This window comes from Halyomorpha halys, unplaced genomic scaffold (assembly GCF_000696795.3).
Source record: "Halyomorpha halys isolate HHAL.00 unplaced genomic scaffold, Hhal_1.1 Scaffold257.1, whole genome shotgun sequence".
Classification (NCBI taxonomy): Eukaryota; Metazoa; Arthropoda; class Insecta; order Hemiptera; family Pentatomidae; genus Halyomorpha; species Halyomorpha halys.
The window spans coordinates 128,503-155,145 of record NW_027104967.1 but is presented as its reverse complement, the minus strand read 5'-3'; the positions used below and the strand labels follow the sequence as shown (position 1 = coordinate 155,145).

Genomic DNA, 26,643 nt, shown 5'->3' with positions numbered 1-26,643 from the left:
AAAAAAATATTCAATAGTTAAAATTATGAATTATCAAATTGAATATTGAATTAATCAATTTTCTTTCTTTAGTCTCATAGTAATTTATTCAAAGAACATACTAAAAACAACTTTATTTCAATTGGTTGTTACTTAAAAAATATATGATTGTCAATTATAAGTCATGTGGTATTAATAAGATATGACTTACTAATCCAATTTAATCTTCTGATTTTCTTCTGAATGAATTTTTCAAAAATGTGTACTTTCATTCACACCTTAGAAATGTATATTTATAAAACAATGTTTCTGTTTTTTATTCATCAAAAACTTCACTTTTTTGTCTTACTTTGTTTTGGGTATTCATGATCTTTAGTTTAACATTTTAAAGTGTGTAAAATGGAGAAATAATTCCTTTTCTTAACATGTTAAAATGATATAACAATTCACATGGTTAAGAGTCTGTTAATAGGTCTGCTAAATGGTGAATGACATCATGCAACAGACTAGCTAAACTCTACACCATTTTGTCTGTTGTTCTGATAGGTTAGTTGCACATAGTTTGTGTTGTTTTAGTTTTAGAAGTTTTTAGAACTCCAATAAAGTAACAGATAAAAATAATAATTGGAATGTTCTGGAAGGAAAGGTTACAAAATAAGTTGCCCAGAAATTTTGCTAGGAGCTCCTCCTAGTCCAATGGACTTTAAATTGGGCTACTTACAACCCTAACCCCCACTTTTACCAAGCTAAAACTTTTTACATTTAACACATCATGAATACCCCTAATATCCATGGCAACATGAAAGAGTTCATATTATTAATTTTTACGATTACTTCTTTTTTTAATATTTTATCTACATTTTTTTTTTTTTTTATACATGCAATTTCATTTTTAGGGTCTATGATCTTGTAAAGAAAAGGTGCCGTGAACTAATGATAACTGCAGTTACAAAAACAAATGAAAAATTAGCTGAATGTAATAATGGAAGAACTGAACTTCAGAAGGATCTTCGCTCATTGAAATTGTGTCTTACGTTTGTCAAGTCAGTTCTGTACAAGAGCTCAGACTCAGTCATATTCTATACTAAAGAGTAAGTTCTTGAAAATATTAAAACCATAAAAAGTGCTATTAATAGATACAGAGTAAACAATATTTGTAGTTAGTAAAATGTAATAATAAATGGGTTAAAAATTAAAATGAAATTCTATGAAATTATTAGTTATAATCGATGGGTTAGTGAAGCATAATTTTACTGAAAACCATATAGTTAGAAATATTATATAAATTACTTAAAGGAATACAATTTATATAATATTTCTGACTGTATAATGATGTTTGTGAAAAATTACTCACCATCTCCTTAAAAAGACAGTGTTTCCTGAATTAGTTTTTGTTATTTTGAATTTGATGTTCTGAGTTGGACGTATTGCCACTGTACTCAAACAGCTATTGTTTACATCACAAAGTTGAGAGGACACCGGTCCATATCTATCCTTTTGAGAAAAAATCCTTTGAAGTCTCATGAATTGAAAACATATTTTCACACTCCACACTATAGGATGCTCACTGCTTCTATAAAAAGATATTTATCACTTAGTTTCACTAATATATAAAATGTATTTCATAGTAAAAAGTATTCAAAATAAAATGTGTAAAGATTACATTTAAATGTATTAATGCATAAATTAATGTTCATTTGTTTATTTGCAATATAATAATTTAGTAATATAACAATTAAGTGTAATATAACATATAAGTAGGTCTGATATTTTATATAAGCAGGGTGTTAACAGATAAACCAACATATTTTTTATAATACAAATTTTTTTCATCTTGAGACTTAATACTAAAAAAAAAAGACATTTCTTTCTTCTTTAAATCTTAAATAAAATTATATCTTAAAATATCTTTTATTCTTGTGTCTGTTTATGAAAACTCCTGGTAGTTTGTATTAGATAAATTAGTATACGTTAGATAGAGGTTAGAAGTATTGATGAAGTCATTAGATTATGAGCAAGTGATTTTTTTTTTCCAGATCACAAATGCGATTTCAGATTCAAGCATGCCTTAAATTAAATGATAACTCGGTCTAATAATTATATAAGTATTGACAAATTTTATGAAAATTAAAATTCATTATTTTAATTTACTAATACTACATGACTAACCTGATTCATAATTGTGTCAAAATAGCATGCAATTTTCTACTTAATCTCTAGAAATGCAGCATGTATTAGCAACTGGTTAGGTTGTCTTTGTTCATTTCTTTGGATGTCAGACCACAGATTTTTAAAAATTTATTCTTTATATTATTCCAATAATGCACCTCACTTTAACTAAAAATCACTGCTGGATCAATCAAACTGTTCATATATTTGTCTGTAAATTGAACTAAAACCATTATTGTAGGTAATTTTTTTGTTCAATTTTATTTATTTATTTTTAGTCTGATGTTAAATCATATGGAAAGAATTCGAACAAAGAGTAAAGTTCCTAGTGCAGTCGATGTGATCAACCTGAGATTCATGCCTGAAAACATGGACACGCTTAAGTTAGGTTGGTAGAACCATAATTAATTTATATTTTTTAATATATGTTATTTTTATTAACATATATTTGTGTTTTGAAGGTATTTGTAATTTTGGTGCATTGTCTGAAGCACCAGACGTATCTGAAGCAGACACTAGTGTATACTGGCGAAGTGTCTTCATGACACTCATGTCGACTTATTCTGACCAACTTATTGGGCGCAGAGACGCTGCTCAGTTACAACCATCACAACAATCTTGGCAACAGTTAACTGCTGAGCTTGATCAACTAAAACAACAGACATCTCCACAAGGACATCAACAATCACAGCAACATCAGTCACAGTTACATCAACAACAACAGCAGCAGCAGAAGCAGCAGCAGCAGCAGCAGCAACAACAACAGCAGCAGCAGCAGCATCAACAACAACAGCAGCAGCAGCAACAGCATCATCAACAGCAACATCAACAACAGCAACAACAACTTCATCATCAGCAACAACAGCAACTGCACCATCAGCAACAGCAGCAGCAGCAGCGTCTGAAGGAACAACAAAGGCAAATTCAGCTTCAGCAAATGCATGCAAAACAACAGCAAATGAAACATCAGCAGCAACACCAACAGCAATTAAAACAGCAACAGGTTATACCACATTGGCAACAGAGGGTACAGCCTGTACCACAATATAGGCAAGGTAATAGTTTTGAGTATGTATAATATGAGATTTTGTATGTTTATTCTAGTAGGTAAATTTATAATTTTCTCAAGTTTTTTCAAGTTAAGTTAGGTTTAACAATTGTATATATTAAAATTATTATATTTGTAATTTTAACACATTGACTGCTAATAAAAGATGGCTCATAGGATGCATTATATCTTAGTTCACGTTATTGCTCCATCTACGAGTTATTTTATAGTGTTTTTACTTGACATATCTGGGCACTTTCAAAATTTCATCTTAGCTGCACAAATATAGCAAATAAACTAACACTATGAGATTACACATACAGTTGATGTCTTAGGTAATTATGCATATTACGAGTTGTATCGTAGTTGCCAGTCAACCATTTAATTCTTGACTTCCAAATCAGTTTTAATTTTATTTTACATGGAATATGATTTTGGTTCTACTTAATAAATCAATTCCTACAGTTATTTTGAAACATGTTTATATTTAATTAAACATTATCATATTTTTAAATAACTGTGAGAGTTTCAAAGTCTTATTGGGAGGAAAAATAAATCCATAAGTTATAATTAATTCAATTATGGATAAAAATCAACTTTTCTTTTATCATCTGGTTAAAAAAAAAAAGTATATATATTGATTTACAGATCGAATTTCTCCCAACCAGCAGAACAATACCCCAGCTCAACAGATGCATCAGAATCTACCCAACAGCGTTTCTCCTTTGCGACAGGTATTAAGTATTCTCATTATTTATTAAAGCTGTCCAGTCTTAATAGCACTGCTATTCAATTAGTAATGCTGTATGACCTGCTATTCAATTTTCTCACTATTTGAATTAAGATTTACAAAATTACCATTTTTGAATTGAAACATTATTACTGCTGAAAAGAGATTTTAATTTTTTTAAAAACATATTTTTCTAATTAATTTTGTTATTATTGAAATATTGTTTTATAAAATATTTAAGTTTAATGTTTAGTAAGTAAATCAATTGATTTTATACAGAATTGAGGTATTTTAAGCCTAATCCCTTTTATTAATTTAATCCCTTTTCAAGCTGGTAACTTCTTTATTTGTATAATATATTTTTGTGCTTTCCACCAAAGTATTGATGTGATATTCTCTGGTATATATAAATATTTGCAAAATTAAAAGCGGTTTCAGTATTGATAATTATAGTTGTTAAATCCCTTATAAAATATTAAATTTATTTTTCAATTTCCTGATACTTTCTATAAAATCTAATCATTTCTAGGAACTAAAATGCATTCTTCCTGAGCTCTAAAAAAAAATAAAACTTCAATAAATGTTAGAGGCATTTGGATGTAAAACATAGTAGCTAAAAACTTTCAAACAATTACATTGTTTTACATTAAACCAACATTCACTTACTATAATTTAATACCACCACTGTCCCTTTAGAAATAAAAATTTCTTTCGAAAATCAATGAAATAATTTCTAAAGAATCCTGAGAAACCAAAAACTGAACTGAGCTGAGTGAAATACATTCAGAATTTCCAGTGATGCCATTTGTTTCTCTATAAAAATTTTTCTTGTTTTTATGCAATATACATCAAAATTATGGATTAAAAGATATTTAGGAACAGCAATCATTCAATTGTCAACTTGAAATCATATGATTAAATAAATTGGTTAATTACATATACTTCATATGGTATTAAACACAAATCTTGGTTATTATGCCAGTCAGTATTGCCAAAGTAGAAATCTTATTACCATTAAAAAACATAATATTGTTTATTATAAATATAATTTATAATCTTATTTCTAAAGAACTTGTTCTAAACTTTTTATTAATTTGATTGATTTTTTGTATGATATTATGGCTCTAATAAAAAAAATGTTTCCATGGTAACTTTGAATTATGGATTTATGCAATTAAATTGTAAGGATAATACAAAACTGTGCCTCAAAAATATTTAAGTATAATAAGCAATCCCCATCAAATGAAATTTCATTATAATTTTATAACTTTTAAATTCTGAGTAATTATTGTTAAATTTGTTCGATCAATTTTTGGAAATATTTTAAATATAGAATCTATGAATTTATTAAATTAACTTACTGTGTTTGCAATGGTTTAGTATTTTTTTCCTTTTGAATAATCCTGGAATGCTTATTAAAAATCTTGAAATCTTAAAGTTCTTTATGTCATGTTCATTTTCATTATTTCATGAATATATGAATTTATTAAATTTTTAATCATATTATTAAATAATATGAATTGATTATATTAACTTACTTTGTTTGCAATGTTTTAGTATTTTTTCCTTTTGAATAATCCTGGAATGCTTATTTTCTGATCATTTTTTTTAAAATCTTGAAGTTCTTAATTTCATGTTCATTTTCGTCATTTCATTAAACTAATAGTGATTTTTCCTTACATCCAATGTTCCTAAAAAAAAAAAAAAAGAAAGAAATTAATTACTACAAATTGGACTCACTCTCAAGAAAACAAAAGTAAAAGATATTTAAAAACTACTGTGATTCAATTGTTACTTTTAAACATATGGTTGCTAATTATAATACATGTGTCATTAGTAACAAATGACTGGTTAATCCATTGATAATCTTTTCCATTCATGATTTTCTTTTGAATGAATATTTTTGCCTACTTTCATTCACACTTTTGAAACATATGCTATTTCAATATTTACACTTTTGGAATTGTTAGCACAAAATGAAAAGCATTTGACAGATAGACGTCTAAAGTTGACATTCAGCATTCTATCACCAGCTTGTTCCTGTAAAAAATACACGAGTTGAAAGGACAGGTAAAGAATATCTGTTATAATAATTAGTTGTATTGAAAAATTTAGATTATGTCCCCCATCATATTAAATTTTATTCTAAAGTGTTTATAAGTGCCTGATCAAAAGTATATTATTCAAATAATAAATTAAAAATGAAATTAAATACTTTTGAGTTCTTTCGTATGAAGCGATTAGTTTCAAGACTCTGGGCTCTATCCATTTTCAAAAATTTTAAAGTGAACACCAGAAACATATCACTGCTTTGCCTTAATAATGGCACGTCTAACTAAAAAGAATAGTTTTTATAATTTTTTTATTTGACTCTTTTTTGTAGATTTAAGGGTAGATATAATTTACTTTGTGACAGCCCTACTGGTTTTGGGACAATCTGTAGGATGACCCCAGTTAAGAAAGTAACCAACTCCAGTCTAGGGTACTATCTTTTGAATATATCCAATAAAAAATAAAATCTAAAGTTTTTTGTTTGTCAGGTGTGCTACTGTTTAAGCGAAGTGATATGAAGCTACTAGGACTAAAGAGAACTATTCCACACAATTGCTCTGACCTCAATTGTATTTCATTTAAAGTAAAAACAAAATTATTGGAGTAAGAAAAGTGCTTCATTTACCAGAATATTTGAAAATTAAGTATAACATAATAGTGCACTGAAATAATACAGAGAAGGGTGGACAAAATAAAAAATAGATGTTGATGTAAAGAAATTTATGACAAATAAGAAAATACTTAGGATTAATGAAAAAGAAGACTTTTTTCAAGTTACATTCAAGATTTTGAATATGAAAAGTTGTTTTTGTCTGAGTTGACTTATGTCCATCATATAATTTAATTAGCACAATGACCGAGATAATGGGTAATAACCTGCCTGAAATGATGTTTGGGTGTTACAGTAAAGTTAAGAAGTAATTATTCTTATTATTGGCGTGACAGACCGTGGAGGTCCAAGGCCTCACACAATGTACTAAGGAAATACATCACGCATTTCCTGACATAGTTTTTTCATAGGGTGGGTTAGTCACTCCAACGCCTATTTTTTGTGAGTGCCACCCTTTGGCTGACGGGCCTCACAAATACCCGGGGGTAGGCTGTGAGTGAGTTTTGTATAATTTTATGCTTCAAAAAATCCAGGTGGGGGTGGGGCTTGAACTCACAACCTTTTGGTTGGTAGACATTGCCACGGTGCTACCGTCGCCCCCCTAAGAAGTAATTAAAAAAGTAATAATAATACATATTATTAACTAATCATTTTGAACTGTCAAGTGAAACCTTAAAATTTATAATTGCAAAGGCACCAATCTCAAATAAAGTGCACTTTATGTACAAACAAAAAAATCATTATATTAGTTTTCCAGGTTAGATCACTTACATTATTATAGCCTCACAGTTGTGCCCTATTTGCTATAAGTATGCCCTATTTACTTGAGAACCTGCCATGTCATGAGATGCTTTTGGTTAATATGCCTCTGCTAGGAGATGATATGATGCATTGAGGATTTTTGATAAATAAAATGAAAACCTTTATTATCTATTATTTGACAGTCCAATACACAAGAAAATGACAAACAGATGTATAGTCTGCAAATAAATAGATGTAATGATAATATAACAATTTTAATTGAGATAAACCCCTTAAAAGGAAGATTTAAGTAATAAAATAATTAAGATGGACTGAATTATGGACAATTTATCTAAAATATCTAAAAGAAATAAAGGAAATAAGAAAGACATATTAAGAGTTCATTTTCTCGAAACTAAAAACATTTTGTGAAAGAATGAATCAAAGCACTATTGAGACTAATGATTTCATGTATGAAGGGATCACTCAAAGAAGTGGTTCATGCTGTAATTAGAATATTGTATTGAGTGCTTAGTGGTGGTTTCAAGCAAAAACAACCAGTATCCATTTTTAGAGGTTTTTAGTTTTTTTTTAAACCTCATCTTTAAAAGAGTAAACTTTTGCTTTAAAATACAAGTAGCGTTTTCAGAAAAGCTTGTTACAATTCCTTTTTATATATGAAAAAAATGTTATGTCCAATCTTGTTTCTAAAAATCTTTAGTTTCAGTTTTTTAGATTAATTTTTCTGAATTTGGAATTTGAACATTGGAAGTTGTTGCTCTAAGCCATTAATATTACACATTTACTTAATTATTTTTTTGTGTGGAATATATTATTTGAGTTAGATAGCATACTTCAGATACTATCATAACACTTAGTCTGATTTATATGCTTTCCGGCATTCTAATCTGTTTTACACTACAATGTTAGTATCTGAGGGGAGAATGTACATATAAAATAATCTATCCCATTGGATTTTTTATTATTTTGTGTTAATGTAAGATGATGTGACATTTTAATGCTTGATCTTTGAGAGATTGATTCTTTAACGTGTATTTTCTGATAATTTTCTTAATGCCTTTGAGCTGAAAATTGTTTTCTCATTGTTTCTATCCAGTTGTTTTCATAATTTCTTAAAAGTAAAAGTCTTCATGATAATCATTGCTCAATTGTTCAATTGAAAAATGTAACTTGATTGATATATAATGTTAATAAATAAAACTTGTTTTTTCAAATATTATTTGATTTTTTTTTCTTAAATATGCCAATCAGGTGTGTTTTGTTAAACAGTAGTACATTGTTTATTTGTTTCTAAAAATAAATTTGCTGGAAATTCTGTCCTAAAGATGGTTTTAATCATATTTTAGCATTTTGTTTTTTTAAAAATCACTTAGTGCTTATTTTTTTGAAACCCAGACTTATTGCACATCTATGTAAATAATTTTAGGTTCTTAGGCATTTTCGTATTTGATATACAGTTATGAAGTGACCTAGAAAAATCAGAAATCATTTGCTTAGTTACCTAGGTCAAATAACTATACCAACAGTTCTGTCAGGTATTATCTTCTTCTTTTTCTTTTTTACTGGTTCTACACTCCGGGAGGGAGCTAGGCTGCCTGCAACTTCGACCTTAATCATTTTTCTGTTGCAGAAATAATAAGTAAAATTCTTTCATAAATTACCACACATTTTGGGGAGAAAAAATTCAGTAAAAAATGTATTTAAAACCAGATAAAGGATGATATTTATGGTCAATGAAATCGATATACATGTGGCAAGATGGTATTTTTTCAATTTCAAAGCTTCATCATAACATTTATATGATATTATGGTGCTATTTATCTACATAATACCCAATTAAACACACTTATTTTTTTTTAGATATGTTCAAAATGGAGGTTGACTTATATTCAGAGTTGATCTATATTAGAACAATTAATGTAATTGTTATTGTATTGTTTCTTGTTTTTATATACAGGCTACCATAAATGTTGACTTTCCAAAAATATTATAACTCATAAGTTACAGCATTGATATACTTTATTTACTTAACAATAAAATTTTTTTCTTTTGTTCTTAGAGTCCAACCTTGCATGGCAATCAGCAGGTAGTCTTGGTTTCCTACGGGCCTGGGCCTCAAGGTCAGTTGCAGCCTGCTGCTATTCCAGGTCGTGGCAGCAATAATTCAGTAGCCGTGAGTAACTGCCAACAGATGATGCGAGGCTCTCCATTACAGTCCCAGATGTCTCAGCAGCTACCTGGACCTCTTCAGCAGTGCCTTCCTCCTTCAACCAATCACCAAGTCCTACCTAATGGATTACATCATAGAATCACCAGCCAAGCTAGTGCCGTTGCTCAGCAACAAATGGCTGCTCATGTTATGCAGCAGAGGGTAGGTCAGATGCAGCATATATACAGACCAAACAATGTCCAACAATCGGCTATGATTGTGAGGACTCAAGCGAGTCTACAGACTCCACCATCTTTACATTCTCCACCCATAAGAACTATTTCTCCAACTGTGGTATGTAACTTTCTATTATTTAGTTAAATTATTAATGTTTTTAGGTTAATTTAGTTACTATAAATTCTAGAACTATGACTTTTACTATCACCTATTTTGTACTGTTAAAGGATTAGGTCCTGATAGAAAACCAGGAGTCAAAGTCTCTTAAAATTATATTCATGAATAAAATACACTGGCATTATAAAAATGTTAGGTCTTATTTTAATCTGAGTATTTTTTTGTTATTTTATTTCTATTTGGATAAATGCATTTTTAAGAAATCATTGGATTCAGTTCAATAAGTTTGTTTAAAAATAACAACTCTGTTTCCTCTGAATTTTTAATAACTATCTTAAATCAAGGATTAATTCATTCAACATTTTTTCCATTGAATTAAAATTCTTTTTTTAGTCTCTGCATCGAACAGGAGCTACGGTAAGACCTGTCGGTACAAGTCGACTTCCGATGAGCCAGCCTGAACGTATGCCTACTCTTCAAGAAAGAGTTCCCGCACTTCATCAAGAAAGACTCCAGCTTCACCATGAGCGGATTCCTCAAGGACATCAGGAACGTGGCCAACCCGTGATGAAATTCTCCAATACCGCAAATCATCAATTGAATGAACATCAAAACAGGCCCCCTCCTCCTCCCTACTCTTTCCAAGTTAGTATTATCAGGTTAAACTTTTTTGTGTGACTATGTTTTTTGTTTTTTTTATTTTTTTTAATTTTATATTGAGAGGTAATATTTAACAAGAAATGGTTTAGTTTGACTGTTCTAATAATTTTTATTGCAATATTCTAGATATGCAGCTAGGGTTGTTATTATACATAATTAGAACCAGATTTGGTGTTTTTCATAGACAAATTATTATTTATTTCATTAGCTACTAATTTTAACGGATATGTTTAATGTATGTGTCATTACATATGCAATACGAAGGAGCTATATTGTTTTTTGTGAATGATAACCCTTCAAAATTTACTCAAAAAAGTTATAAGAAAAGTTTAGAGAAAATCTATGCATGCCAGTATATCAATGGTAAGAAATAAAAACTTCTTTCCATCAGTGTATGAAATGAAAACGACTATGATTTGAAAGCAGACCAGGAAAGTATTCTTAATGTAATATTTTTAAAATACAAAACTCAAAATACTTGGCATTTCAAGATGCTAAATAAACAAGATCCTCACGGCATGAAACACTAAAGAACCCCTTACATTGCATTTAAAGTTGAATAGTGCTATCTTAAGAGATATACAAAAGAAAAAGAAAGTGAAAACATATGCTTTAAAATGTTTGTACAGGTTTAGACAAAGGATATATGTATGCTTGTTGGCTATTCTTGTACTATATTTCAAAACAAATTATAGGTAGCCTCAAAATCAGAATCCTGAGTAATTTTTCTCAAAGTAGTGAATTTTATAAAATGGCTCAGTAAAAGAGCATGATTTTAATAATCAACTCGAGTACATACCTCACAGAATTATATCTTATTGTTATTAACAAAGTATTAAAAAAGGTTATTTGGTAATAATTCCTATTTTTCAAAAACATTACATACATCATTAATCAGATGAATCCTTCAATTGATTTGGAATTAAAAAAATATTCTTTTCTATTTAGATGGTTTTATGAAACATTTTGTGAATTATATGGAATTCTTAATATATACATATGTGGTGAATTTCAAAGATTTTGAACCCTAAGTCACAAATTTGTCAAAACTTTATTATTTTATATTTTTTATACGAAACTAATTAATCATTAAACTATAAAAGTTTAGTTAAAAAAAAAAAATATCCATCTATGGGTCCATCTCATAAATGAAAACTTTTTCAGACATGTAAAAGTATTTTTTTCAAATCTAAATTTTGCTAAAATATTATTCTAGAAATGTAAGTTTCTAATAATGTTTTTAATAGCTATTATTTTGGTTCATTGAGTGTCAGTTCTTAAAGAACTAAAAATTCTTATTTTTTTAGTTTACTATCTGATCTTTTTTTAAAGAATAGAACATTTTTATTGATAACAATTTACATATTGTTTTAACGTTATATTGGACATAGTTATATGTTATGGTGCAGGTATCATTTGCATGATTAAATGAGCTGATTTGGTATTTATATTTTAACACCCTAATGTATTAACTTAACCATCCTATTTCAACTGATTGAAAAGGTTGATATTTATTGTAGTGGTTTATGACTAGATTAAATTTGACCCCTAACAGGCCTTTAACTGGCACTCACTGTTTCTGCAACCAACCCAGGTTCCATGGTGACGGAGATAGTATATATTGTCAGTAATATATTGTCACAAATACTAACATTGTGTAAATCAGCAGTTGCTGTCATACGATCAGGATTATCTTGATAGTTGGTAATAAAATCAACTATCTGCATATGTATGACAGATATCTGTCATGTGGAAATGGGCCTTTAACCGTCATGGTGTTAGGGATTTCCTTTACTTTTATCTTACTAACTACTTTCATGATCTTTTCTTCAAATAGATATAAGAAATATCACATTCAGTAGAACTATGAGTAGTTTGTCATTTCCAATAGTTATTCATTTATATGATAAATCAATCTTTGATGATAAAATTTGAGTTTCATGTTCATATGTAGTTTATTTTTATTATTTATAAATGAAATAAGTAATTTTGACAGCCATAATCATCGACGATTTTCTCTAATAAAAGGAGCCTGCGATTGTGATTAAGTTGATATAACTGATGATTATCTTTTCGACATGTATTTTTCTTAATTGTGTAATGATCCAAAGATTTTTGAGAATATTACCATTATTGAGGGATTGCCAGCAAAACTTCACTTGTCAAAAAATTATGATTTGTGGCAAATGAAATTTAAAAAACAACCCATATCTTCATCCATTCCATAATTTATATATATATATATATATATATATATATATATTAATATATTCTAGGCATCAGGAATGCTATGCTATCAAAACTAATTGAGTGATACCAATGGAGTTCTTACTAGAAACATTCTAGACTTATACGATTTTTCCAGAATCGCAGTATTTTTTGAGGTTTATACAATACGATCTCTGGTATTTTTGACAGAATCGGTTGTGTAGTCACTTCCATAATGCTGTACACTTTATGATGGCACCTCTGACCTATTTTCTTTTTTAGGCTAGTTGTTTTTTTTTCTAACAACCCTAAATTAATTGTGCCGTCAAAATAACTAAGTTATAATTTTTATTTCAAACAATCATGTTTTCACCAAGAAAGGTTATACAATTTTTATTTATTTGTGTTAGGTTACAATTTTTTCTGTTCATAGAGCACTATTGGAGAGAACTCATAATTTTTTAATGCAGTAATTTTATATTAAGGCTATAAAACTCACTATTTAATACATTTTGGTTTCATCTATTTTTGTAAAACCAACAATAAATGAAAAACTGGTTTTGTATTAACAGATCCCATTGAACCAAGATGGAAAAACACAGGTTGCTATCGTGGAGTTGAAGGCAATTGCACAACCGCAAACGAATGTTATTAGGCAGTCAACGCAGAAAGTTTGTTAATTTTTAATTTAGAATGCTAACAACAACACTAATAATTAATATGTTATCGTTGAATTGAATTTTCATTGTGTAATTTTCTGCTTTCCAATTTCATTCTTTTCAGGTGCTAATTTATCCTTCAACTGTGTTCATTGATAAAACTATTATTCCTATAGTTGGTCAGTATTTTAAAAAAAAATATTACTATCTATAAATGTAAATTATTTTTGATAATAATTATAAAATATGTATAAATAATTCTATGAATCAATGAAGATTCTTGGCTTTTCTATGTTTCTTCCAATGAGGATGTTATATTACTTATTCATATGGATATATATGGATCTTATTCATGGATCCATAAATCGGAAATGAAAAAATTGTGATCACTTCTTGTATTCAGAGCTGAAAATCTCTGCATTCATGGATTTGAAACTTACTGTATATTGTATTTTTAGAATAATTTTGCTGTTTTCCTGGAATAGTGGCTCATCAAACAAAGAAATGAAGTCAGAATCATTTAGAAAATGATTATTTAACTATTTTCTAATTTTCTGAATATTTACTGCTTATTATGTATTATTTATGAAATGCTTTTATAAATCATTTTGTATGATTTCTTCTAGGCATTTATTGCCTTTCTGTTTTTGAGATTTTTATGAATTGAAGTTGAATATCCTGTTCATTGGAAGAATTATAAGAAAGCTAAGGCTAAAAGCAATCAATAAAATCTGTTTCATGAGAAATTGACATTTCATATGATATGATGAAGGCATAGCAATTATAGTAGGTGTAGCAATAAGGAAAAATAATATAAAACTAAGATCCTAAGATAGTGATTTTAAAAAAAATTTCTATAACTTCTATTGAAATGGACATAGTTGGTGAAGGATATACTTTTCTCATTTAACCCATTTCTTTATAATGTTATTGTGTGATGTCGTCCAAAACAGTTAACCCACTAACAAAATTAGTTTTAAATATGCAGTTTGTTTTTACGTTATTCGTTACGAGCCTAAGTGTTGTCATATATCTATTTTTGGCTGTGTCTCATTCATGTTAGGTCTATAAAACATTAGTTGCATGAGGATAATAATTTCTTTATAAGAACAGATAATAAAAGCATGTTGAAGGAAGTGTATATATACTCCAATGTTGTGCAGTATCTCATGTACTATAATGTTTATCTTATTTATGTTACTTTTAATAATCTTTCTGTTTCTAGCTTGACAATGGTTACACTCATAGCACGTTTTTGTTTCAATTATTTTAATTTCTTACAAAACTTATTTGTTACAACTATCTTAAAAAAATATATAAAATCTATAAACTCCAAAAACCTTCATAAAGGTGAATAATTGAAATATAATTCTTATTAAGATTTAATAAATTATTTACTTGTGTTCTTAGTTATGGCATATCCCAGAGTCTGTACCCCTGCCTTCCAAATCTGGTGAGCCTCCACCGACTCCTCATTCTGATAATATTAAGAAAGTCAGAATCAGCCCACCTCAGCTACTTGAGATGAATCCGAGCATCAATCCTCAACAGATGGAAGTTGCAATCTCTCGACAGTCATCAGTCCAGTCCAGCCAACTTGTTAGTCGGTTACAGCAGCCTGACAAAAGTCACCTAGACCAGCTGGAATTGCTAAAACAAAAACCTGAAGTTAGCCTGTTACCATCTAAACCTGCAAATCCAGTCCCACCCAATCCAGTCCCGCCCAACACAGCCCCGTCCAATCCTGCCCAAGGCAATCCAGCCTCGGCCAATACAGCTCTGCCCGTCAACATCAAAGAGGAACGAATTTCAGAGGTAATGATAATGAAAGATTTTTTATTTATGAATGTTATTAATATTTTTTAATAGATCATTTATACATCACTCCTTAGCAAAATTTATGTTCTAAGGCAAAATTGGCTATTTCTGAGAAAACAGTTTTACTTGAAAATATCTTTTTAAATACAGAAAAAGATTTGAAAGCACAATTTTTCATTATTTTTGAAGTATGATGTTTCAAGATGTAGATTAAAGAAGATAAGGTTAAACTTCTTTAACTACAATAAATTATTTATAGTAGTTTATGTGCTCTCAGGTTTAGAGTTATGACAATATAAATATAAAAATTATTTCATAAGTTCTGTTAGTTTTTGGCAAAGGACTGACGTGAAAAAAGTAACTTGATATTATAATAATATTTCTTTATTTAATGTGCATGAAAAATAATAATAAAAATTCACTTTCCTTTTGCTTTTTTTCTACTCTTATGAAATTAGTATGAAAACAATAAACTGATTAATTAAGGCACTGCGCAAACAATTGAATTGTCATATTGTAAGGGTATGTCAAAGGATCTTGGGAAAGCTGGCAAAAATTTCATTAACAATATCTCGAGTGTTCTGGAATGATCTCTCTTTTCAGACTGTGTGATATTTGAAATCCTAGCTAGTGTGTCAGAGCCAATGACATAACCATTGGTAAAATTTAATGAGCAATAAACTCATCTGCACCGTTTTAATTAGCCAGAACTGTTGCCATCTTAGGACATTGTTATTAAAACTCCTGAGAGGTTTCATGATATTTGTGTTTGCACTTGTTGGAGGACATATAAACCAGGAAATGGATCCTATGAAGATTTCCAAGCCTTTTGACCAATAGGCCTTACACGCTTCCTAATGAAGAGCTTCAAAACGATTCTACAGACATAGAGAATTTACTCTGGGAGAAAATTTGCAATGTATTCAAAACCATTTGCAAAAGTAGGTGAATCCTATCAAGTTGCATTACATAATTTGTCCTCTAGGATTAAAAAAACTACTTGACAAAAAAGAAATTATGAGAGATATCTTTTGTGATATAGTAGGTGTCTTTGGTGTAGAATTCTTTATATTGTTATTGCTAACATATTTAGGATTAGATATACAGAACCAGAGGCCTTAAGGTGGAAAACCGCCATGGGGGGAGTGTTAGAGGGTTCTCAAATTGGAATTTAAAGATTTTGAACTGAGGTTTAATCCTACATCTCTTATCTCCACTACTGGGTGCTTGGTGGTTGAGTCTTTACAAGGGCTGTCTGTGACTCAGGGAGTTAAGGCGTAGGTCTTTGCAATCTGGGAACTGCAGTAGTGTTGGTTCAAATCCGGCAATTTCATTTCAAAAAAATGAAAACTTGACCTCCCACCATGGTGTGAGGTTAATAATAGGGGTTGTTATCCTGCAGATAACCCCTATATGTCAGAATAGGGTCACAAAAAAAAAGTTGACTCCTTACTGGCAACCCTTGATGCTATGGCTTTTATAAACCAGGATATGCCGCCGGTGATATTGCTATTCTAATTCAAGAATTAGGATATTCCAATATTCTTTTGAATCTACTTAAGATAGATAAAATCTATCTTATCTATATCAAAGACAGATTGGCCATCCTGGTGAATGGGTTTAAAGAAAATCAACTGAACAACAACCCACAAAATGTCAATTTATGCATCTTGAGAAAAAAGTAAAAGGTTGCAATTAGATCATCCAAATTATATGAGTTGGGGATTATCCTGAGCAAGAAATAAAAACATTAGGATTTACTCTGAACTGCTAATAGCAATGGCATATCCACATGTAGGTATTTGAAGATAAAAAAGGAATGAGGAGCTGATGAAACTGTTTAGGGAACCCAACATTGTGGCGTTTGTGAAAAAAGCTCGAATAAGATGGTTGGATAATGTGGAAGGGAATCTTCAAAGATGGAGGCACAGGTTCTTATAGGACTGTAGTGCCAGAATAATAATAATATCCACATGTAAAAAATAATAAGTTAAGTACTTACATGCCAATGGGTCTGTAAAAGAGACCCGAGTAAACGGCCAGAAAAGAGTTCTGATAAAACTTGGAGCTCATATCAACTCTGGTTTCTTGACTTTATATTAAAGCCATTAGCCCTTAGGCCTAATCCACAATACAACTGGAGAAGCTACAAAGGTTAGCCTGCTTAATAAAAACATGTATGTGCTTTGAGTATCATTCCAACAGCTGCAATCAAAATTATGTTCAGTCTAGCAACGCTGCTCTAGGAAGATAAGCCACAAGTCTTGAAAACCATTTATAGGCTTTTGAAACAAAATACAGGAAAGGTATTCAAAATTAAACAAGTGTAATGTGGACTGGGTGCTTGCATGCTTTAAATCTGAAACATTATTGAAAGTCGAGTGGCAATATTAATGAAACAAATGTTTGTATTGTTTTGATAGGAGGTTTGAAGTAGAGGGTAGGCTGGTTTGAGCTTGGAAAACCTCAAGGTTCAAATTTTGTAAAATTCCCTGCTTATAGAGTTGTATTGTTTGGGAGGACTTCGTGGAACAGTTCCAAATGGTTCCACATTCAAACACAGTTCCTTGTAATAATTCCATTTTGTTTCTGCTAGTGCTATAATGGACAATGGAGATCTTTGGCAACACGCTGTGGTCCTGGGACAACAACGCAATACATGATGAAATAATATCATGGTTGGGGGTAGGAATTTCAGTCCTATGCCCAGTCTGTGAGTTGCCTCCAATAGACTGACAAGCCTTACAAACATGGGGAGGGGAGGGAAGGGAGAGGACAAAGCGTGGTCTGGTACCCATCCAAGTGCTGACCGTTCTTGACATTGCTTTGTTACTTTTAGTAAGTCATAGTCCTCAGGCTATCCTGGCCTCCTAGTTTCATGATATTATATTAGATAAATCTAGTGGTGGCAATAGTTAACAAGTTTCCTGGTGCACATTCTGGTGTTTGGTATGGACCTTGAGCATTACTAACTAATCAATCTGCTGAACTTATGGAGATTAAATCCAATTACTAAATTTGGGTTTAAATACCTGAAATTATTTTTTATATTGTTGCTTAGCTTACAGGAAAAAAAAAAAGATCATGGTAAAATTGTGTACATTTTGTTTTATTTACTATAACAGGGTAACCCACCCCAATCCCTTCCACAGTTTGCATGTTGATTTCTTTACTTATTTAAAGAGCGACGGCCTATATCACTTTTGAAATGTTAGCTTAAAACGGGAAGAGGAAACTTTAAGATAGTTAAATCGAGGAATATTTAAAAAGCACCTGAAATTGAAAAACTATTCCTACTTTCACTTTCACAAGAGAAGATCATAACAAAAAAAACAATCCTTCCCCGCCGGACCCGCCGAAAATTGAGAAGAGGAAACTTTAAGATAGTTAAATCGAGCAATAAGATAAAAAGTGCCTGAAATTGAAAAACGGTATGATAAGGGATAACGGGATAAGGGCTCAATTCATTTTACCAATAGTTGTATAGAATGCTTTCAATAAACCCCAATAGATAACCCTGATAGCTCGAATTTGAAAACAAATGGACTTTGATCGTTTTTCCCTTTATTTATTATAATAATGCTCAGCTTTTGGACTGACAGTTCATTTTTTTTTTTTTTTGATGAAAATAATGAAATCTCAATGGATAAGTTAAAAAAAAATTAATATGAATAGAAATAACAAACATATAAATTCGTAAAAGTTGGTAAAATTTAACTTTTCACAGTTTTAACTTTTACCAATAATAATTAAAAGTAATTTTAAAAGCAACAACTCTAATACACAGCAATTAATTATCTTCTATATATTTGTTAATATATAATTAATATAATTATTTCCTTATTACAAAAAGAATATATTTATAATATACACTAGGCATAAAAAGTATTTGCACACCTACTTTTTTTGTTTTTACAATAAAGTTATGGGTTCATTTTAATTTTTCTTTAATATAAATTATAATAGATAAAAAAAAAAAATAGAATTGCTCAAAAATTTATTTTTAAAAAATACATAGAAAATTGCTATAATTAATTAGACATATTTGTTCAGAAAAAAAATTACTTGTACTATAGCAATTTATTTAATATATTATTTTATGATTTTGTGTGCATACCTTTGGCACAAATAGCTGCCTCCAAATGTAGGCAGAGATTCTATTAGTCTTAATGTGACATCCACTGTCAAATTATTTCAGGTGCCCTAAATTACCTGCTTTAAGCGTGTTCCTTGCCTTTTATTGATGTTTGATGCACTATTCTGTTCAAAATATGCCTCAACTTTTCTATAGGGCTGAGGTAGCGTGACCATCCGTCCTGGTGTGTTGTCGAACAGCCATTCCTTTTGTAATCTGAGCTGTATGCTTGGTATCATTGTCCTACTGGAAGTAAAAATTATCTTGCGGTCAGGTTGTTCTTAACACTTCCACATAGGACCGGCCTGTCATTGTACCTTCAATTACGTGTAAATTACTAGGCCCATTGTAAACCATATAGGCCCAAACCGTTACATTGTCTCTACCATGTTTAACTGTACTCAAAACATTCCGTTTTTTAATTGCTGTATTTTTCCTTCACCATATTATAGAAATGCTTGCTGACCTGAAAACATCAAACTTACTCTCTTAAAAAAAAAAAAACTGTTTCCAAAAATCATGGGGCTTGTCTTTGTGTTGTTTTGCAAACTCTTGTCTTTTCCTTTGGTTAATATCGATGAATTTTTTTTTTAAGGTTGCTTACTCTGTACGGCAGCATTGTGGAGAACATTACGTACTGTCTGAGCAGTGACCAATTTCCCTGAATGTATCGCAATTTCTGTTACAAATTTGTGTTCTAACTGAAGGTGTTTTTGGTTCATCTTGAACAATTCTTCGTCTTGTCGTTACTGTGAGAACATGTGGATGACCTGATCAGGTCCTATTTTCAGTGATTCCAGTTGATTTGTTTTTCTTCACAATATACTGGACCTTAGAAAACATTAAATTTAAATGCCTCCTGATTTCCCGGCAACTTTTTCCACTCTAGTACAGTGTCCATACTTGTTCCCTAACTCTTAAATGGTATCTCATTTTTCTTAGGAGCCCTCATTATCTTAGAGAAAGCAAGTGTGCTAATACTTTTTTAGTTCAAATTATTAAAATTAATTATACAATTTTTCTATATATTTTTTTTTAAAAAATGTTTATACTATACTATTTATTTTATTTTTATTTTTGAAAATATACATAAAAAAATTAAAATGTATCTATATTTTTTAGTACAATAGAAAAAAAGTAGGTGTGCAAATACTTTTTTGTCTACTATATAAATAAAAAAATACATTTATCTATTATTGTTTTCCAATAAATTGAGAATCCTTATGAAAATACATTCTTATCTTAAACCACAGCCGAGTTCTTAAATTTTGTTTTATACAAAAAAATGATTTTTGGAGTATATAAAATATATTAAGTCAACGGGTTGACCATCTAACTCTTTGAAATAAATTGAGAGTCTAACTCTAACTCTTGAAAACTTGTAAATATAAGATTTTAATCATGTGCAGTTGGTATGGAAAATATGATGAATGAATTCTAAATTAAAATAACGAAACCAAATGTCAATTCCAAATTCAATATTGGGATTCTCATAAATTTTTCAGTTTTAGTGTTAGATTTGAATACTGAATCAGAGCAATTTAAAAGATTAATATTTGAGTGTCAAATGTTGAAAATGTGGATTATAAGATTAAATTCAAATTTCTTCATTTCCAAATGAAACTGATCACGTACCAATGAATTATAAAAAAATTTGGTTGACTATGTCTTGCGCAAAACAAGACTTGCCAAAATGGTTGGTATGTACCCACCATGATGTTTGTTAGCTTAAAGAAATATGATGGTCAGCCATAACCATAAAGGCTTTAGTAGGAACACTATTTATCTTGCGTTACATTCCTTTAAATGACTGTTGCTTCAATTACTAAATATGTTTCAATATGATGTAGAAAATATATCTTCTATTACTGCTTCTACAGTATAATAATTTTACTCTTACCTTTCTGCAGAAATAACTTAGATGCTCCTTGGAGCTTGGAGGAAAATAAGGAACCATATGGGCTTAAAAAACATGTGCCAGTTGTGAATTTTGTTGGTTATGGTGTATAGTTTATGCATGCATACATGTAAAGTATTTATTTTGCCCTTGTAATTTTACTTAGAGCACTTATTATGTCATGAGCATGGTATTTATTATCTTTGGTAATTATGTATTATAGAGAGATACCATATTGTTAGCATGTTGCTTTTATTTTTAGTAATACTTAATATTTAATTTTAAGTAGGGTTAGGTTTTTTATCTGCTATATTACTAAATTCTTTATTACTTTACCATGACATGTTTCTATTATCTAGTAAATTATTGAATCAATTTTTATATAATAAATGTAGTTATTTTGAAATGTAGTTATTTAATGAACTTATCATAACCTATTCCAATTAACCTATTACTGAGGGAATGGTTGCCATGGTGATTGGTATTCTACTATGAACTAGTATGCTTTATAAATTGAGGTATTTGGTCATAAAGGATGGTAACTGCAAAAATGAACACTTTTACAATGTTTAATTGTTTGTTAGTTACAATGTTTTATCTTCAACAAGTAGTCACCAGAGCTTAGTATCAACAATATTATGTTTAGAAAACATATTCCCTAAAGATTCTTTCTAAAATGTATGAAATCAACCTTAAAAAAGCCATTGATACCAAAAACTTCAATTCATTAAAAATTTCAATTACCATGTTTTATGACCTAACGCCTCAATTGTCTACAAAATGATTACTTCACTTCAGCTGTAGGGATACAAAGTAGGATAAATTTTTTTTGTCAATTTTTATTTATTTATTTTTTTAGTTTTCCACTTAACATTTAACATTCTCCGCAAATGTACTAAATTCAAGGATTAAGATTAAAAAAGGGACAAATCCTTATAACAAAAGATTGTACAATAGTTTATCAAATATTTCTTTTTCTTTTTTCTTTCTTCTTTTTCAGAGTATTCAATATTTTTTTTTGTATGAAAGAGTTAAAATACTTTTTATGATGGTTATAAAAAATACATCTTGAAAAATTGCATGCAATTTATTTATTTTACTTTTTTTCTTTCTTTTTCATATAATTGTTTGATAGTAATCAGTATATATAAATAAAAATGGAAATATGCTTCTGTATATTTCACTTTGCAGCCACAGCTACTCAGTGCAGACCACTGGTGTTTGTGTCTAGTAGTAGTCTTTAGTCTTCCATTGTGCATGGCAGTTGTAGTGGTGTGAAAGAATGGTGGTTGGCATTTTGCATTTTTATTTTAGCCTAATTAATAACAACTTCATACCCATGGAAGCAGGTTCACAACTCTTATTCTATTCTATTCTATTAGCTTCACTTTATAAAAAATTTATTTAAGGAGATGGATCAAAAAATTATTTTCAAATTGGATTTATAATTGGGGTTAGTAGGAAAAATTTAAATAATTTTATGAACTTCATATAATAGGTTATTTTGTATTTTAAGGTCTTAATACCTCAAAAGTACGGATTATTATCATATGTATTTCCATTGAGGTTAATTATATTGTTTTATATGTTTGGGTAGATATTGTTTACTGAGAGATAGAATTTAAATCTAGGAGACTTTCGGGCACAAAACATGGTATCTGATATCTTTTGTGGATTGAAGTTTTTGGTAATATCTTATTCCTTAAAGCTGATTCCACAGGTTTTAAAAAATAATGTGTAGGAAATTCTTCTTTTTTTAAACAATGGGATTGTAATAATTCACTAATTGACGTACCATCCACCTCATCAATTTTCCTATGATGAAATTTCGGATCACTTTTAGGAATATGTTTAATAATTCAAATTATTAGAGGACTATTTTTAGCTATACATTATACAGCAAATATTGAAATAGCATTTGATAGAGTTGTCCATATTTGTCAATATGTTAATAATGGATGATTAATATGATATACACACGCCAATGGAGCATCATTATTCTTTATTTGTTTATACATACATATTGGATGAGGTTTATATTATGGGTCATACAAATTATTCATAACATGAATAGTAGGAACAATTTTGTTATTATTAAATAAAGGAACTTAGGATACATATTACCCTGAGGACAAATATCATTATGAGGAGCTATAGTAATTACAAATTTATTATCAGCTATTCCCTATATAGGAAAGCTTTAGTTATATGATTATGAGGAAATTTTTCACTAGACAACGCCACCTTAACACGATTTTTTACATTACACTTTACACGATTTATTATTTTGATATTTAGTTATGGTAAGTGATAGCTGATTTGAGGTAAAACATGGTAACTGACTGACTGACTAACTAACTAAGATTAATATAGCTGAGACTAAGCCACCTGAAGTAGTTTGTTTCTTCATGATAAGAAAATTAAATCTAACACTCTTTAATAAATTAATAAAAGAGTTATAATGACATTTTGTCGTCTTTATGATTAGCCATAGTTTTGCATTGAATTTTTTTTGTTGTTTTCATTATTTGTAATATTTCTATTCACCCGAACAGTTCATAGAAATATAATTAACAAGGAGACTAGGAAAAAAGTTATGTGATCTTGAAGATGGGGAAAGGAGTTAAAAAAGTTTAAAAAAAAATAAAAAGAAAGAATAAATTTTACAAGTTTTAGTATACTAGGCAAATAGTACACCATCTGTTGATAAATAAAATAAAATAAAAAGTAGGCAAATATCAAATATGTATAAAAGTCAAATAAAATAAAATAAAATTGATTTTTAAATTGACATTTGGATTAACTTGACAATATTTTAAAGACATTTTTCTTATATAGTTTAAAATGATACTTATACAATAATAATTGTTAAAAAAGAAAAAGAAAAGGTGATAAATAAAATTATTGAGTTGGAAGTTATAAACCCAATAGTTTATTGATGAAAAAATAAATAAATGAATTTTGAGGACAGTTTTGTAATAAATAAGGTTTATAGTAATACTAACTGTTATAATAATGTATTTATTTGTTTTGGGGACAAATTGGAGCCAGTACAGTAAATGGCTTACATGTGCAAATATTGATACTCAACAAGATTAATAAATTCAACAAAATAATAAATTATAAATCATTTTAATAAATTAATAATACACAGTATGACTATGCTGGGCATGTCATTAAATTTCCCATAATTAAAAAAAAAAAAAAGTAACATCATATTTAACATTATCCAACAGACAAAAATTACACATCATCTAGAAGACATTTCTGGATCTAAGTTTGAGGTTGCAGGATAAGATGGTCAGAACTTAAAATAGTAAAATGGAATATATATAAGCTGTAAATAGTTTTTCCTGTTTTGAGTTCCATTCTTAACACCAATGAGATCATCTTATCCTCCTATAAAATTGAAAAAGATAAATTAAATAGACAGAAAGAATAGAATTTAAAAAACACTGATAAATGTAAACATCTGCTACAGGTAATATTATGTGTGCTGTAAATATTGAACTTTTCGAAATTTTAAATTTGATTGGAATAAATTTAATTGAAATAATAATGGTCCACATGTGGCTTGATTTGAGACTCCAAAATAAGAAGAGTCTGGTAAATTGCTGAATCTAGAAGTTTTTAAACCTGATTGCCTAAATAAAACTAACCCATATGATGAACAACCTAATCTGTAAGAATATGAGACAAATTCAAAACTGATTATTAACTAACACTGGATTCGATAAATTTTATGAAAGCAAAAATGAACATATCTTATTTTACTTTGAAGATAAAGCCATTCTAAAAATATTTCTTTGTTCTCTAGTTAACCCAAATATTACTCTGTCTCTTTCTGAATTTAGGACATTTATTGACACATTTTCAGTTATAATGATTAATTGTATATTCCTGGCAGCAAACATCTGTGATTTAGTATTTTGACTAATCACCCTGTGAAGCAACGTTTTAGCTAATAAATAAAATGTTTAAAAGTTTTACTGCTCATGAGAAGGAAAGAAAAACAGCAAAAAAATTTAGAAATATTAGTAATGCTCTTTTCGGAGATGAGTTTACAACAAATTTTAAAACTTTTGAAGGATGAGAAAACAGTAATAGAAGTTGAAGTTTGTCAAATAAAGTGGAGGGAATGAAATATTTTCCTGAAGAGTGGAAAATTCGTTCAAATTAAATTGATTTCAATTAAATCATTCTGAGATGATCTATCCTTGTCTTAAATAAAGAGTGAACTTTTGAAGCAACTAGTGCTAAATTTTTCATATCTTAATATTATATCATGCTTTTCATTTTGTATTTGTTATAGTATAATGAAGTTCACCTATGTTTTGGATTTATTATCTTAAAAATACACAAAAATATCCCCATTTACATATACAAACTTGTTTATTCTTATCATTCTTGAATGTTAAGAGTTTATTTTTCTTTTCTCAGAATATTCTATACATGATGAATTTAGTAGTTTTAAAATTATAACTATAACTTATAAATTTATTTTAAAGCTAATAAATGCATTAAATAATTGAACTTAAAACAATTTTTCTTTTCCTTACAGAATTTTGCTGATGTTTTATCTACTCTTAATGAGTTGAATAAAAGTTTAGACAAAGTTGAAATCGCCAATGATAGGCCGTCAATAGAAGATAGAGAAGGTATATTTTACTTGTATTAGTTAGGAATTTTTGATTTTTTAAGAGGCTCAAAAATGTTTATTACATCATCAGATTTATTGGATATACTCCACTGTATTAGTAAATTTTTGCTGAAGTAAGTAAATTAATATTTTTTTTCTTAAAAGATTCTCATGAAGATTGGTGTGCCGTGTGCATGGATGGAGGAGATCTTGTCTGCTGTGATATTTGTCCCAAAGCATTTCATTACGGTTGCCATGTTCCTGTCATTACACCCGATGAGTAAGTTGATTATTTTGAATATAATACCTATTATAGGTCTAGTAAATGATCAGATAAACGGGATCATTTTACTCGTTACAAATAACATTGAACATTATGTAATCCTTTTATGCCTTTTGAATTCAATGAATTGCAATTCAATTGTAGTCTTATCTATATTGCAAATATGTTTAACTCAAAAGTCTTCCTTTTTGATTAAAGGATTAACTGATGAAAATGTCTGAGGAAGTTCAGTTGGTAATGAATATATAAAGAATGTGTTCAAGGGAGTAGTTGAGTTCGGCTCTGGCCGTTGACAGGCGCACATCAGGTCCGTGCTGTCCTTGTGTGTGGGCGGGCTAAAGTTGTCCGATTCGATTGAAAATTGGCACAGTCGAGGATATTGGTGCAAGAGAGTTGTCTGCCGATTTTCGAGTAGATCGAGCGGATATTTGGAGGTCTAGAGAGAGGAGAAGTGGCGACACCAAGCCGGGGCCGGCTGCTGTTATCACTTG

At 29.4% G+C, this 26,643-nt stretch overlaps 2 protein-coding genes and 1 long non-coding RNA gene across 14 annotated transcripts in view; 2 read left to right on the top strand and 1 right to left on the bottom strand.

Annotated features, from left to right (window-relative positions):
• The window catches only part of LOC136795559 (uncharacterized), a 34,122-nt gene extending 12,749 nt beyond the window's left edge, over window positions 1-21,373 (bottom strand). For 3 of the 7 annotated variants that reach the window (XR_010843186.1, XR_010843193.1, XR_010843194.1), the window contains exons 1-5: window positions 21,234-21,373; window positions 14,779-15,030; window positions 5,465-5,617; window positions 2,149-2,509; window positions 1,334-1,552 (exon numbers count right to left, since the gene is read on the bottom strand). This is a non-coding gene — a long non-coding RNA (uncharacterized lncRNA). The other 4 variants (XR_010843187.1, XR_010843196.1, XR_010843188.1 and 1 more) reach the window with 4 other exon arrangements.
• The window catches only part of LOC106680361 (E3 ubiquitin-protein ligase TRIM33), a 66,622-nt gene that overhangs the window by 27,792 nt on the left and 12,187 nt on the right, over window positions 1-26,643 (top strand). For 4 of the 6 annotated variants that reach the window (XM_067046526.1, XM_067046522.1, XM_014420002.3 and 1 more), the window contains 10 exons: window positions 876-1,070; window positions 2,427-2,536; window positions 2,610-3,203; window positions 3,845-3,930; window positions 9,410-9,853; window positions 10,247-10,498; window positions 13,294-13,392; window positions 14,791-15,195; window positions 25,792-25,888; window positions 26,035-26,149. In XM_067046526.1, the coding sequence (XP_066902627.1) occupies window positions 876-1,070; window positions 2,427-2,536; window positions 2,610-3,203; window positions 3,845-3,930; window positions 9,410-9,853; window positions 10,247-10,498; window positions 13,294-13,392; window positions 14,791-15,195; window positions 25,792-25,888; window positions 26,035-26,149 (2,397 nt within the window). Of the gene's footprint in view, window positions 1-875; window positions 1,071-2,426; window positions 2,537-2,609; window positions 3,204-3,844; window positions 3,931-9,409; window positions 9,854-10,246; window positions 10,499-13,293; window positions 13,393-14,790; window positions 15,196-21,243; window positions 21,333-25,791; window positions 25,889-26,034; window positions 26,150-26,643 lie in introns of those variants that run through there. The other 2 variants (XM_067046516.1, XM_067046528.1) reach the window with 2 other exon arrangements.
• LOC136795630 (cytochrome b-like) lies at window positions 21,732-24,450 on the top strand. Its single transcript, XM_067046838.1, is given in 4 exon segments — window positions 21,732-21,768; window positions 22,972-23,337; window positions 23,340-23,426; window positions 23,429-24,450. Coding segments are annotated over 4 exon segments (603 nt in total). The 3' UTR covers window positions 23,542-24,450.